The sequence below is a fragment of the Somniosus microcephalus genome, chromosome 30, assembly GCF_052327205.1.
Source record: "Somniosus microcephalus isolate GS21.2 chromosome 30, FLI_Smic_1.0, whole genome shotgun sequence".
In the NCBI taxonomy this organism is placed as follows: domain Eukaryota; kingdom Metazoa; phylum Chordata; class Chondrichthyes; order Squaliformes; family Somniosidae; genus Somniosus; species Somniosus microcephalus.
In genome coordinates this window covers 25,530,164-25,545,973 of record NC_141016.1, presented here as the reverse complement: position 1 = coordinate 25,545,973, position 15,810 = coordinate 25,530,164, and the positions used below count along the sequence as shown (strand labels likewise).

Sequence of the window (15,810 nt, the reverse complement as noted above, 5' to 3'; positions counted from 1 at the left end):
ATTTACAGTAGAAGAGGATAGCATGCCGGAAATCCCAAAGAAACTAATATTGAATCGGGGACAGGGACTCAATAAAATTAACATAAGTAAATTAACAGTAATGAAGAAAATAATGACACTAAAAATTGACAAATCCCCAGGGCCAGATGGTTTCCATCCCAGGGTTTTAAAGGAAGTCGGTGAGCACATTGCAGTTGCCCTAACTATAATCTTTCAAAGTTCTCTAGATTCAAGAACCGTCCCTTTAGATTGGAAAATTGCGCATGTCACTCTGCTTTTTACGAATGGCCAGAGAGGGAAACATAGACCAGTTAGCCTAACATCTGTTGTCGGTAAATTGCTAGAGTTGAAGGGTAGGGTGACGGAACACCTCGAAAATTTTCAGTTGATCAGAGAGAGCCACCATGGATTTGTGAAAGGTAGATCATGCCTGACAAACCTGATTTAATTTTTTGAAGAGGTGACTAAAGTAGTCGACAGGGGAATGTCTATGGATGGACTTCCAGAAGGCATTTGATAAAGTTCCACATAAGAGACTGTTAACTAAGGTAGAAGACCATTGAATTGAAGGCAAATTATTGACCTGGTTAGGAAATTGGCTGAGCGGCAGGAGACAGAGAGTAGGGATAATGGGCAGGTACTCTAATTAGCAGGATGTGACTAGTGGTGTCCCACAGAGATCTGTGTTGGGGCCTCAACTATTCACAATATTGATTAACGACTTAAATGATGGCATAGAAAGTCATACACCCAAATTTGCCAATGACAGAAAGATAGGCGGCATTGTTAATGGTTCGCTCCTCAGGTATTGTCCCCCTCGCCTTCAAATTTGCCATCACCCCTCCTCAAAAAAACCTTTGATCTCTCCGTCCTTGAAAACTACCGCCCCGTCTCCAACCGTTCGTTCCTCTCCACAGTCCTTGAATGTGCTGTCACCTCCCAAATTGGTGCCCATCTTTCACTACCACAGTACCGAAACGGCTCTTATCAAAGTCACAAATGACATCCTGTGTGACTGTAAACTATCCCTCCTCGTCCTTCTCAACCTGTCTGCAGCCTTTGACACGGTTGACCACTCCATCCCCCTCCAACGCCTCTCCACCGTCGTCCAGCTGGGCGGGACTGCACTCGCCTGGTTCCATTCTTATCTATCCAGTTGCAGCCAAAGAATCAGCTGCAATGGATTCTATCGCTCCCGCACCTTTACCTCTAGTGTCCCCCAAGAATCTATCCTTGGCCCCCTCCTATTTCTCATCTACTTGCTGCCCCTCGGCGACCTCATCCGAAAACACAGCGTCAGTTTCCACATGTACGCTGACGATACCCAGCTCCACCTCACCATCACCTCTCTCAAACCCTCCACTGTCTTTAAATTGGCAGACTGCTTTTCCGACTTCCAGTACTGGATGAGCAGAAATTTCCTCCAACTAAATATTGGGAAGACCGACGCCATGGTCTTCGGTCCCTGCCACAAACTCCGTTCCCTCGCCACCGACTCCACCCTCGTCCTGGCAACTGTCTGAACCAGACTGTTTGCAACCTTGGTCTCATATTTGACCCCGAGGTGAGCTTCCGACCACATATCCGCTTCATCACTAAGATCACCTATCGCCGCCAGACTCTGCCCCTACCTCAGCTCATCCGCTGCTGAAACCCTCATCCATGCCTTTGTTACCTCGAGACTTGACTATTCCAACACACTCCTGGCCGGCCTCCCACATTCTACCCTCAGTAAACCGGAGATTATCGAAAACTCTGCTGCCCTGTGCCCCAACTCGCACCAAGTGCCGATCACCCATCACCCCGGTGCCCGCTGGCCTACATTGACTCCCGATTAAACAACGCCTCGATTTTAAATTCTCATCCCTCCATGGCTTCGCCCCTCCTTATCTCTGTAATCTTCTCCAGCCCGACAACCCTCTGAGATATCTGCGCTCCTCCAATTCTGGCCGCTTGAGGATCCACGATATTAATCGCTCCACCATTGGTGGCCGTGCCTTCAGCTGCCTGGGCCCTAAACTCTGGAATTCCCTCCCTAAACCTCTCTTTTCTCCTTTATGACACTCCTTAAAACCTACCTCTCTGTCCTAATATCTCATTATGTGATTCGGTGTCAAATTTTGTTTGATAATGCTCCTGTGAAACGCCGTGGGACTTTTTAGTATGTTACGGGTGCTATATAAATACAAGTTGTTGTTGTTGTTGTTGTGACTCCACAATCCGTCCCCTCACCTCCAGCGTCACCCCACGCTCCCTGTCCCCCTCACCTCCAGTGTCACTCCACGCTGCCTGTCTCCTCACCTCCAGCGTCACTCCACAATCCGTCCCCTCACCTCCAGTGTCACGCCACACTGCCTGTCCCCCTCACCTCCTGTGTCACTCCACGCTGCTTGTCTCACCTCCAGCGTCACTCCACGCTCCGTCTCCTTACCTCCAGCGTCATTCCACGCTGCCTGTCCCCCTCACCTCCTGTGTCACTTCACAATCCGTCCCCTCACCTCGTGTCACTCCACAATCCGTCCCCTCACCTCCAGTGTCACTCCACTGCCTGTCCCCCTCACCTCCTGTGTCACTCCACGCTGCCTGTCCCCTCACCACCTGTCACTCCACGCTGCCTGTCCCCCTCACCTCCTGTCACTCCACAATCCGTCCCTCACCTCGTGTCACTCCACACTCCGTCCCTCACCTCCTGTGTCACTCCACAATCCGTCCCCTCACCTCCTGTGTCACTCCACACTGCCTGTCCCCTCACCTCCAGCGTCACTCCACACTGCCTGTCCCCTCACCTCGTGTCACTCCACGCTCCCCGTCCCCCTCAGCTCCAGTGTCACTCCACGCTCCGTCCCCTCACCTCCAGTGTCACTCCACACTGCCTGACCCCCTCACCTCCAGCGTCACTCCACACTGCCTGTCCTCACCTCCTGTGTCACTCCACACTCCGTCCCCTCACCTCCTGTGTCACTCCACACTCCGTCCCCTCACCTCCTGTGTCACTCCACACTCTGTCCCCTCACCTCCTGTGTCACTCCACACTGCCGGTCCCCTTCACCTTCAGAGCGGTCTCAGTTCTTTCATCTCTTTATCAACTAAAAGCATACACCAATGCTAATATTATGTTTCTATTTTAACTCAGTCTTTTCACAAGGTCACCTTACATCGAGTCTACAGCACAGAAGCAGGCCATTCGACCCAACTGGTCTATACCGGTGTTTATGCTCCACATGAGTCTCCTCCCACCCCTCTTCATCAACCCCATCAGCATAACCTTCTATTTCTTTCCCTCTCTCTCATGTGTTTAGCTTCCCCTTAAATGTATCTATGCTATTCACCTCAACCACTCCCTGTGGTAGCGAGTTCCACATTCTCACCACCCTCTGGGTAAAGAAGTTTCTCCTGAATTCCCGATTGGATTTATTAGCAACTATCTTAAATTTATGGCCCCTAGTTCTGGTCTCACCCGCAAGTCAAAACATCATCTCTACGTCTACCCTATCAAACCCTTTCATAATCTTGAAGACCTCGGTCAAGTCACCCCTCAGCCTTCTCTTTTCCAGAAAAAAACCGAGCCCCAGCCTGTTCAGCCTCTCAGTTATAACCTCTCAGTTCTGGTATCATCCATGTGAACCTTTTTTGCACCCTCTCCAGTGTATCTATATCCTTTTTATAATATGGCGACCAGAACTGTGCGCCGTACTCGCCAAGTGTGGTCTAACCAAGGTTCTATACAGGTTTAAGGTAACGTCTCTGTTATTCAATTCTATCGCTCCAGAAACAAATCCCAGTGCTTGTTTTTTTCTTTTTATGGCCTTATTAACCTATGTCGTGACTGTGTTTTGTGTAAAATTACAATTTAGTAAAATGAATGGAGCAGACAGCTGTTTCTGTGCTGAATGTACAACTGATGATGAATGTCTCATTCTTCAAGAGTGTACAGTTTGAAATTTTGAAGACAAAAGTGCCCGACTAATCTCCTTCTCTGCATTTGCGATTAAGCAGGTTACCGTGTTGGGTACAGACCCTCTGGACTCAGTTCAGCTGCTCAGTGACCTGCTGTCCATTCGGCCCAACTGTAACCTGGGCCATAAATTTAAGATAGTCGCTAATAACTTTCTCCCTCCTTCCGGACCCGGATACGGATCAGCGGGAGGGAGGGAGATTTGAGCTGATCGAGTCAGCTGCTGCCTGGGCACCGGGTCCACACTGGCACAGTCTGTGCAACAAGAGAGTCATAGAGTTATACAGCACAGAAAGAGGCCCTTCGGCCCATCGTGTCCGCGCCGGCCATCAAGCTCTGTCTATTCTAATCCCATTTTCCAGCACTTGGTCCGTAGCCTTGTATGCTATGGCGTTTCAAGTGCTCATCTAAATGCTTCTTGAATGTTGTGAGGGTTCCTGCCTCTACCACCCTTTCAGGCAGTGAGTTCCAGATTCCAACCACCCTCTGGGTGAAAAAGTTTTTCCTCAAATCCCCTCTAAACCTCCTGCCCCTTACCTTGAAACTATGCCCCCTGGTTATTGACCCTTCTACTAAGGGGAAAAGTTCCTTTCTATCTACCCTATCTATGCCCCTCATCATTTTGTACACCTCAATCAGGTACCCCCTCAGCCTTCTCTGCTCTAAGGAAAACAACCCCAGCCTGTCCAGTCTCTCTTCATAGCTGAAGCGCTCCAGCCCAGGTAACATCCTGGTGAATCTCCTCTGCACCCTCTCCAAAGCAATCACATCCTTCCTATAGTGTGGCGACCAGAACTGCACACAGTATTCCAGCTGTGGCCTAACTTAGCGTTTTGTACAGCTCCATCATAACCTCCCTGCTCTTATATTCTATGCCTCGGCTAATGAAGGCAAGTATCCCATATGCCTTTTTAACCACCTTATCTACCTGTCCTGCTGCCTTCAGGGATCTATGTACAGGAAACTTTTTTTTAATCCGGCACCGACGGGACCGACGTGGTGCCGGTTCATCAAAAATTCCAGATCACCGAGCACTATAGTAAAAGATACGAGAGCTGAGAGCTCCGTATAAAGCAACAAACCCTGTTGCTTAGCAACAGGTTCAGAACAATGGCCACAAGTTCCAAGCATCTCTGTAGCTTAGCAACAGCTGCAGCCACACCCTTGCACAGCAACAGATTGAGGAAGGCAAGTACAATATGAAGTAAAACCTACTCCTGAATTTTAGTTAGTGGGTGTGATATATAGGCCTCCAAATAGTAATATGGAGGTGAGGGAAGGCATAAAAAGGGAAATTAGAGAAGCGTGCGATAAGAGCACAGCTGTCATCATGGGTGACTTTAATTTACATATTGATTGGACTACCCAAATTAGTAAAAATTCTGAGGAGGAGGAATTCCTGGAATGTTTTCGGGACGGTTATCTGGACCAATATGTCGAGGAGCCGACTCGAGATCAGGCCATTTTAGACTGGGTATTGTGCAATGAGAAGGGACTTATCACCAATCTTCTTGTACGAGGCCCCTTGGGTCAGAGCGATCATAATATGATCGAGCTCTCAGTCGAGATGGAGAGTGAGGAAATTGAATCAGAGACTAAGGTCCAGAACTTAAATAAAGGGAATTACGAGGGTATGAGACGGGAATTGGGTAAGATTGATTGGGTGGTGTTTCTGGGGGGATTGACAGTGGATAGACAATGGCAAGCATTCAAAGATAGAATGGAAGAATTCCAGAACATGTTTATACCGGTTTGGCATAAAAATAAACCTAAAAAGGTGACTCAACCGTGGATAACGAGGGAAATTAGGGACAGCATAAAATCAAAAAAAAGGGCATATCAACTGGCAAAAAAAAGCACCAGACCGGAAGATTGGGGGCAGTACAGGATACAGCAGAAGAGGACAAAGGGATTAATCAGGAAGGGGAAAATAGAATACGAAAGTAAACTTGCAGCAAAAATAAAGACAGACTGCAAAAGCTTTTATCGGTATATCAGGAGGAAAAGACTGGTAAAATCCCAAGTCGGTCCCCTGCAGTCCGATTCGGGAGAATATATAATGGAGAATAAGGAAATGGCAGACCAATTAAACTCATACTTTGGTTCTGTATTCACAAAGGAGGACACAAATAACCTCCCAGGAATATCGGCAAACATAGGGACTAATGAGAGGGAGGAGCTGACAGAAATTAGTATCTCTAGGGATATGGTGTTGGGTAAGTTGAGGGGACTGAAGGCCGACAAATCCCCGGGGCCTGATAAACTACATCCTAGGGTACTTAAGGAGGTGGCCCTGGAGATAGCAGATGCTCTAAGGATCATCTTCCGGAACTCCATTGACTCGGGAACAGTACCCGTGGATTGGAGGGTAGCTAATGTTACCCCAATATTTAAAAAGGGGGGTAGAGAGAAAGCAGGGAATTATAGACCAGTAAGCCTTACATCGGTTGTGGGCAAAATGCTAGAGTCCATTATTAAGGATAAAATAGCGGAGCACTTGACAAATGGGGAAAGGATCGGACAGAGTCAACATGGATTTACAAAGGGTAAATCGTGTTTGACTAATCTGCTGGAATTTTTTGAGGAAGTAACTGGTGAAATAGATGGGGGAGAGCCAGTGGATGTGGTGTACCTTGACTTCCAGAAAGCCTTCGATAAGGTTCCACACAAAAGATTATCATGCAAAATTAAGGCTCATGGGATTGGGGGCAAAGTATTAACGTGGATAGAGAACTGGCTGGCGGATAGAAAACAGAGAGTTGGAATAAACGGCTCGTTTTCAGAGTGGCAGGCAGTGACCAGCGGGGTGCCGCAAGGATCTGTCCTGGGACCCCAGCTGTTCACAATATATATAAATGATCTGGATCAGGGAATTGGATGCAATATTTCCAAATTCGCTGACGACACTAAACTAGGAGGAGGGGTGGGCTCTGATGAGGATGTCAGGAGGCTACAGTGCGATTTGGACAGGTTGGGGGAATGGGCGGATACGTGGCAGATGCACTATAATGTGGATAAATGCGAGGTTATCCACTTTGGGGGTAAAAACAGGAGGGTAGATTATTATCTAAATGGCAATAGATTGGGAGATGGGGAAGTGCAGAGGGACCTGGGTGTTCTTGTGCACCAGTCACTGAAGGAGAGCATGCAGGTGCAACAGGCGATTAAGAAGGCAAATGGTATGTTGGCCTTCATATCAAGGGGGTTCGAGTATAGGAATAGGGATACCTTACTACAGCTGTACAAGGTGCTGGTGAGACCGCATCTGGAGTATTGTGTACAGTTTTGGTCGCCCCATCTGCGGAAGGATGTTCTTGCCATGGAAAGAGTGCAACGGCGATTCACCAGGCTGATACCTGGAATGGCGGGAATGACCTACGAAGAGAGATTAAATAGTTTGGGCTTGTACTCACTGGAGTTTAGAAGATTGAGAGGGGATCTCATCGAAACATATAAAATTATGGCAGGCCTGGACAGGCTGAATTCAGAGAGAATGTTTCCAATGGCCAGGGAGCACAGAACCAGGGGCCACAGTCTAAAAATAGCGGGCAAATCATTTAAAACAGAGATGAGGAAGAATTTCTTCACTCAAAGAGTGGTGAGCCTGTGGAATTCCCTGCCACAGAGGGCTGTGAAGGCTAATTCAATAAATATTTTCAAGAGAGAATTGGATATATTTCTGAAGGCTAAGGGGATTAAGGGTTACGGAGAAAAGGCGGGGACGGGGTACTGAACTGGTAAGATCAGCTATGATCTCAGACGAGGATCAGCCATGATCTCATTGAATGGCGGAGCAGGCTCGAAGGGCCGAATGGCCTACTCCTGTTCCTATCTCTATGTTACTATGTTACTATGTTAACCGAGATTTCCGGTTATTTAGGTGCCGGTAAATCGAAAGTTTCCTGTACATGCACACCAAGGTCCCTCTGATCCTCCCTAGGGTCCTACCATTCATTGTGTATTCCCTGGCCTTGTTAGTCCTCCCAAAATGCATCATGGTGAGAAGGTAATGGCACTACAGAAAAATCACACTCAGCAAACCGATGGCAGGATTACTACAGTATCACTAAAGCAAAATATTGTGGACGCTGGAAATCTGAAATAAAAAGGGAAAATGTTTGAAAGATTCAGCAGGTCAGGCAGCATCTGTGGAGAGAGAAACAAAGTTAACGTTTCAGGTCGACGACCTTTCTTCGTCAGAACTAGAAAAAGTTAAGAGATGCAAAATGTTTTAAGCAATTAAAGGCAGGGAAAGGGGGGAGGGGAGGAAAGATCTGTGATAGGCTGGAAGGCAGGAGAGATTAAATGTCAAAAAGGATGATGGTGCGAGGCAAAAGGAGGTGGTAATGGGACAAGTAAAGAAATAAAAGACAGGTCTAGAGGAGGTGTAGATGGGAATGGCAGAATCATCAACAGCTGCCGTCTGATAAAATGGGGGCCGAGGTTATAGTCTGCAATTGTTGAACTCGATGTTGAGCCCAGAAGGCTGTAAAGTGCCTGATCGAAAGATGAGGTGCTGTTCCTCGAGCTTACGTTGAGCTTCATTGGAACAGTGTCAGAGGCCGAGGACAGAGAGGTCAGAGTGGGAGTGGAGCGGAGAATTAAAGTGACAGGCGACCGGAAGCTCGGGGTCACGCCTGCGGACTGAACGGTGGTGTTCTGCAAAGCGGTCACTAATGTAGAGGAGACCGCATCGTGAGCAGCGAATACAATATACTAAATTGCAAGAAGTACAAGTATCAGTCCCATTTTGCAATTTCAGCTCCTTTTCATGTTTAGTTTGGCCACCCTTTCGTGAAGCCCGCTGGGCACCCCCCCCCCTCACCCGTGCAGCCCACTGGGTCCCCCCTCCTCTCCCGTGCAGCCCGCTGGGCACCCCCCTCCTCTCCAGTGAAGCCCGCTGGGCAACCCCCCCCCCCCCTCGCCCGTGCAGCCCACTGGGCACCCCCCCCCTCGCCCGTGCAGCCCACTGGGCAACCCCCTCTCCCGTGCATCCTCTACAGCCAGGGCACAGGACAGTCAGAGCTGCTTTCTGCATGCAGCCTCCCTCAGCCAGGGCTTTATCCGAGGAGAAACTCGGAGCCCAAGTTCCAATTCTGAAACAGCCGCTACAGGCCGCTCGGACATTGTGAACCAGAACCAGATCTACGCAGGTCCACACTGCACAGGATAGTGATGAGGAAGAATACTGGGAAGCTGCCGAGACCAGACACAGCTATGGTTACGAATGGCAACGTCAGAATTTTTTTAACTCAGCTTGTCCAGCTGGTCAGTCTAATGAACGTGGGGACGCTTTCTGATATATGGCAGAATCAAAACACTGCTGGCACCGAGGGACAGCTGAGGCGACAGAAACAGCTTGATGGGCACGAGTGTTAGCCAGCTCTGTGACTGACCCATTACACAAGGCCTCCTGCCTTTAGTTTCACCCACACGCACCTACCCCAGTGCTGTAACTTCCCGTGAAGGGGTGAGTAGGGTATATCACAAGTAAAATACACAGCTGATGTCCACCCAGTAACCACCAGCGCAGCCATGTTGATAACTTCAGCTCCTCAATATTCACAGGACTCGGCTGCTAAAAACACGCCCCTTCACCGCGATATTTAACGGCATTTTCTTGTTAATGATGATTGGTCTGTCAGCTCAACCCCAACCCTAACACAGAGAGAACAAACCAAATCTGGAGGGGGGGATCCCATCAAGACACTTCCCAGCCACTGGCTGCTCCTGGTTCAACCTCCCAACAACCCCCAACCCTTCACTGTCAATCTCTCAACCGACGGCACTTATTTCAGTGTTTAGGAATCACAAGCCGAGATTATACACCCCCATGACTCCAGTCAGCAGCAACAGTCTGAGGTGACTGGTTTTATAAATGCGCTCACGAGTGGAATCACTCTTTCAGTTCATTCATTAAATCTGGAATAAAAAGCTAGTGTCAGTAATGGTGACCACGAAACTACCGGATTGTCGTAAAAACCCATCTGGTTCACTAATGTCCTTTAGGGAAGGAAATCTGCTGTCCTTACCCGGTCTGGCCGCCATGTGACTCCAGACCCACAGCAATGTAGTTGACTCTTAACTGCCCTCTGAAATGGCCGAGCAAGCCACTCAGTTGTAACAAACCGCTACAAAAAATAACAAGAATAAAAAAAACGGACAGTCCACCCGGCATCAACCTCGGCACCGGATTCGGACACGACAACGGCACACCCAGCCCAGTCCTCACCAACATCTGGGAACTTGTGCCAAAATTGGGAGAGCTGTCCCACAGACTAGTCAAGCAACAGCCTGATTATAGTCATACTCGCAGAATCAGACCTTTCAGACAATGTCCCAGACTCCTCCACAACCATCCCTGGATATTTCCTGTCCCACCGGCAGGACAGACCCACCAGAGGGGGCGACACAGTGGTATACAGTCGGGAGGGAGTGGGCCTGGGAGTCCTCAACGTTGACGCCGGACCCCCAAGAGGTCTCATGGCGTCAGGTCAAATGCGGGCAAGGAAACTTCCTGCTGATTACCACCTACCGCCGCCCTCCCTCAGCTGATGAATCAGTATTCCTCCATGTTGAACACCACTTGGAAGAAGCACAGAGTAGCAAGGGCACAGAATGTTTTCTGAGTGGGGGACTTCAATGTCCATCACCAAGAGTAGCTCAGTAGCACCACTGCTGACCGAGCCTCAAAGAGCATAGCAGCCAGACTGGGCCTGTGGCAAAATGTGAGAGAACCAGTGCGAGGGAAAAATCTACTTGACCTCGTCCTCACCAATCTACCTGTCGCAGATGCATCTGTCCATGATAGTATTGGTAGCAGTGACCACCGCACAGTCATTGTGGAGACAAAGTCCCGTCTTCACACCGAGGACGCCCTCCATCGCGTTGTGTGGCACTACCACCGTGCTAAATGGGATAGATTCAGAACAGATCTAGCAGCTCAAAACTGGGCATCCATGAGGCGCTGTGGCCCATTAGCAGCAGCAGAATTGTATTCCACCACAATCTGTAACCTCATGGCCTGACATATCCCTCACTCTACCATTACCCATCAAGCCAGGCGACCAACCCTGGTTCAATGAGGAGTGCAGAAGAGCATATCAGGAGCACCAGGCGTACCTGAAAATGAGAAGCCAACCTGGTGAAGCTACAACACAGGACTACATGCTTGCTAACCAGCTGAAGCAGCATGCTATAAACAGAGCCAAGCAACCCCACAACCAACGGATCAGATCAAAGCTTTGCAGTCCTGCCACATCCAGTCGTGAATGGTGGTTGACAATTAAACAATAGAGGCTGGGAATTTTCCGGTGAGTGTCTCACCTCCTGACTCCCCAAAGCCTTTCCACCACCTACAAGGCACAAGTCAGGAGTGTGATGGAATACTCTCCACTTGCCTGGATGAGTGCAGCTCCAACAACACTCAAGAAGCTCGACACCATCCAGGACAAAGCAGCCCGCTTGATTGGCACTCTATCCACCACCTTCAACATTCACTCCCTCCACCACTGGCACACCGTGGCTGCAGTGTGTACCATCTACAAGATGCACTGCAGCAACTCGCCAAGGCTTCTTCGGCAGCACCTCCCAAATCCCGCGACCTCTTCCACCTAGAAGGACAAGGGCAGCAGGCGCATGGGAACACCACCACCTCCAAGTCACACACCATCCTGACTTGGAAATATATCGCCAATCCTTCATCGTCGCTGGGTCAAAATCCTGGAACTCCCTCCCTAACAGCACTGTGGGAGTACCTTCACCACACGGACTGCAGCGGTTCAAGAAGGCGTCTCACCACCACCTTCTCAAGGGCAACTAGGGATGGGCAATAAATGCTGGCATTGCCAGCGACGCCCACATCCCATGAATAAATAAATAAATAAATAAATAAACTCTTGTAATAAGCAAACTTGGTCGGGTTCCAGAAAATGCTGGAAATACATCAGAACATTGGAACAGGATACTGAGTCCCTCGAACCTGCTAGTCACATCGGAACAGGAGGAGGCCATTGAATCCTCGAGACTGTTCTGCCATTCAATGAGATCATGCCTGATCCACGACCAAACTCCATATTTCTGGCCATTGGCCCAAATCCCTTAATACCTTTAGTTAACAAAAAGCTATCAATCTCCAGTTGAAAATTAACAATTGACCCAGCATCAACTGCTGTTTGCGGAAGAGAGTTCCAAACTTCTACCACCCTTTGTGTGTACAAGTGTTTCCTAACTTCACTCCCGAAAGGTCTGGCTCTAATTTTTAGACTTTGCCCCCTAGTCCTAGAATCCCCAACCAGCGGAAATAGTTTCTCTCTGTCTACCCTATCTGTTCCCCTTAATATCTTGAAAACTTCGATCAGATTGCCCCTTAACCTCCTAAATTCTAGGGAATAAAACCCTAGTTTGTGAAATCTCTCCTCGTAATTTAACCCTTGGAGTTCAGGTATCATTCTGGTAAACCTGCGCTGCACTCCCTCCAAGGCCAATATATCCTTCCTAAGGTGTGGTGCCCAGAGCTGCTCACAGTGCTCCAGGTGTGGTCTAACCAGGGTTTTGTACAGCTGCAGCATAACTTCTACCCCCTTGTATTGTAGTCCTCTAGATATAAAGGCCAGCATCCCATTAGCCTTTTTGATTATTTTCTGTACCTGTTCATGACATTTTAATGATCTATGTACCTGGCCCCCTAAGTCTCTTTGGACCTCCACTGTTTTTAGCCTTTCACCATTTAGAAAGTCCCCTGTTCGATCCTTTTTAGGTCCAAAGTGGATGACCTCACATTTGCCTGCATTGAAATCCATTTGCCACAGTTTTGCCCATTCACTTAATCTGTCGATATCACATTGTAATTTTATGCTTTCATCTACACTGCCTACAATGCTGCCCATCTTTGTGTCATCGGCAAATTTGGGTATATGACTTTCTATGCCATCATCGAAGTCATTAATAAATACTGTGAATAGTTGAGACCCCAACACAAATCCCTGCGGGACACCACTAGTCACATCCTGCCAATTTGAGCACCTACCCATTATCCCTACTGCCTGTCTCCTACCACTCAGCCAATTTCCTAACCAGGTCAATAATTTGCCCTCAATTCCAGGGGCTTCTACCTTAGTTAATAGTCTCTTATGTGGGACTTTATCAAATGCCTTCTGGAAGACTTTAGTCACCTCCTCATCAAAGGTTTGTCAGGAATGACCTACTTTTCACAAATCCCTGCTGGCTCTCAACTGAATTAGCTCACCGCTGATCTGCACCTCAACTCCACTGACCCGCTTTTGCTCCCTATCCCTTGATGTCCTTACCCAACAAAAACCTACCCATCTCAGGCTTAAAGTTCTGCTCTCCCAGCATCCACAGCTTTTTAGGGGAGGAAGTTGGAGATTTCTACTACTCTTTGTATGAAAAAGTGCTTCCTGATTTCCCTCTAACTTTAACATTACATCCCCTCGTTCTTGATTACCCCACCAGAAGCAATAGTTTTGCTCCATCTATACTACCGAATCCTTTTAACATTTCAAAGACCTCAATCAGATCACCCCTCAATCTTCTAAATTCAAGGGAATACAAGCCACGTTTATGCAGCTGGTGTTCATAATTTAACTCTCTAAACCCCGGTATCATTCTGAAGAAGAACGGACACGTGAATGTTCTGGGATCCTTCGCCAGAACTCCTCCGGAAAAGTTAACTGCTGCGCTTTCTCTTTCAGACACAGTCAGGCCTGTTGTGTATTTGCAGCAATTTTTATGTTTAGTTCAGACTCCCAGCATTTGCAGGTTTCCTCTTCCTGACATTACTGGACACCTACCTTTGCAACTCCTCGTCCCGGATCCTCTCGTCATCCCACATAAAGACCGCCACAAAAGCTGCCACCAGTTTACAGGAGCCCGAGTGGCGGCTCTGGAATTTCCGCCACAGGTTGGTGAACAGGCTCCGTCGTGACCGCTCCGAGTAGAGGTTACTGTATAGCTGGCCGATCTGCTGGGCCCTCCTCAGCCTCTGTCCTGTCACGTAGCTGCACTGACTCGCCAGGATCGACACCATCTTCTTCCTTTTGCCGCCACCGGCCGCGCCTCCTGTGCTGCCACCTGCGTTAAACCCTTCCCGCAGGAAGCCCAGCGCCCACCGCAGGGCGCTGCCCACCTGCTTCTTCCATGCGCCCAGCTGCTTGACCTCATGCCAACCCTGAGCCTGGCTCGAAGAGCAAGCGGGCTGCAAGCAGTAAGAATACAGCCCGGTGAACGGCTTCGACCGGGCGGAGTTGAAGATTATGGATGGTCTTCTCAAAGTCAACATAGTGCAGAGCAAGGCCAAATGATCAGGGGCTCAGCTGAAAAATAAAACATTAAGTAAATAAAAACACTGGAAAGAAAATGACCCCTTTTTACTAAGAAACTGCACCCTGAACTTTTAGACACAATATATAGCTACTTTTGCCACTATTTTCACAGCTAGCAACTCCTTTCAATGTTGCAATGTGAATCACTGCAGGAAATGTCGCCCTCCAAAACATGCACAGGGTTCTCATTTAATGAAGACGCTGTTCGGTGCCCTGCCCCCGCACCGAGCTGTTCTGTGCCCGAGGCAGAAGGTTGCAGCCTCCAGCTGCTCTCCCCAAAGCTGCTGCAGGCCCTCGGCTGTCAATCACCCGCTCCAGGGCTCCAGCCGCCAGCACATAAGACAGCGCAACCCAACCTGCTGCCTCCCCAGCCGCTGTCCGATTGGACCAGCCGTTCAGCCCCGCGCCGCGCCCATTGGCTGCCCGCGCTGTCACTCACAGACTCCCTCGGCGCAAGCTGCGGTGCGCCGTAAGGAGGACCCCGCCGGAGCTTTAATGACCCAACAACAACAAAAAATAATAACTTGGGAGAGAAAGCAGGACGATTTCTGCTCTATTTGTCCATCTGATTACTCATTACACAAAAAGCGCATTTACAATAAAAATATTAAGGCAGCCAAGAAGGGTCCCGGGACCTGACCGATTGGCACCGAACCTCTGTGAGCATGCGCAGACCAGCGTGGGGCGCTGTGAGCATGCGCAGACCAGCGTGGGGCGCTGTGAGCATGCGCAGACCAGCGTGGGGCGCTGTGAGCATGCGCAGACCAGCGTGGGGCGCTGTGAGCATGCGCAGACCAGCCTGGAGCGCTGTGAGCATGCGCAGACCAGCCTGGGGAGCTGTGAGCATGCGCAGACCAGCGTGAGGAGCTGTGAGCATGCGCAAACCAGCGTGAGGAGCTGTGAGCATGCGCAAACCAGCGTGGGGCGCTGTGAGCATGCGCAGACCAGCGTGGGCGCTGTGAGCATGCGCAGTCCGGCAGGGGGCGCTGTGACCATAGAAATTTACGGCACAGGAGGAGGCCATTCGGCCCATCGTGTCTGCTATCCAGCCTAATCCCACTTTCCAGCTCTTGGTCTGTACCCTTTCAGGCAGTGAGTTCCAGACCCCCACCACCCTCTGGGTGAAAAAAGTTCTTCTCAACTCCCCTCTAATCCTTCTACCAATTACTTTAAATCTATGCCCCCTGGTTATCGACCTCTCTGCTAAGGGAAATAGGTCCTTCCTATCCACTCTGTCTAGGCCCCTCATCATTTTATACTCCTCAATCAAATCTCCTCGCAGCCTCCTCTGTTCCAAAGAAAACCATGCACAGACCAAGTGGAAGAACTGGCCTCTGAGGTAGTGGGGGACGGGTTGGTCAGTCTCATTTTCCCCGGAGGGTAACTTCTTGCTGGGATACAGATCTGCAGTCGGGTTACCAACTCTGGTAGTGTAGGAATGTCTAGTTCCTATCCAAAGACTGAGGTCCACTCAGGCGATCAAACAAAACGAAGTTTAATGGAAACTAACAG

General features: G+C 49.2%; 1 protein-coding gene across 1 annotated transcript in view; it reads right to left on the bottom strand.

The window, feature by feature from the left end:
* stard7 (StAR related lipid transfer domain containing 7) overlaps positions 1-14,676 on the bottom strand; it is a 35,429-nt gene extending 20,753 nt beyond the window's left edge. The window contains exons 1-2 of the mRNA XM_085971237.1: positions 14,391-14,676; positions 13,768-14,289 (exon numbers count right to left, since the gene is read on the bottom strand). Of these exons, the coding sequence (XP_085827363.1) occupies positions 13,768-14,255 (488 nt within the window). The 5' untranslated portion in view covers positions 14,256-14,289; positions 14,391-14,676. The remainder of the gene's footprint in view (positions 1-13,767; positions 14,290-14,390) is intronic.
* Positions 14,677-15,810: the final 1,134 nt, after the last annotated feature.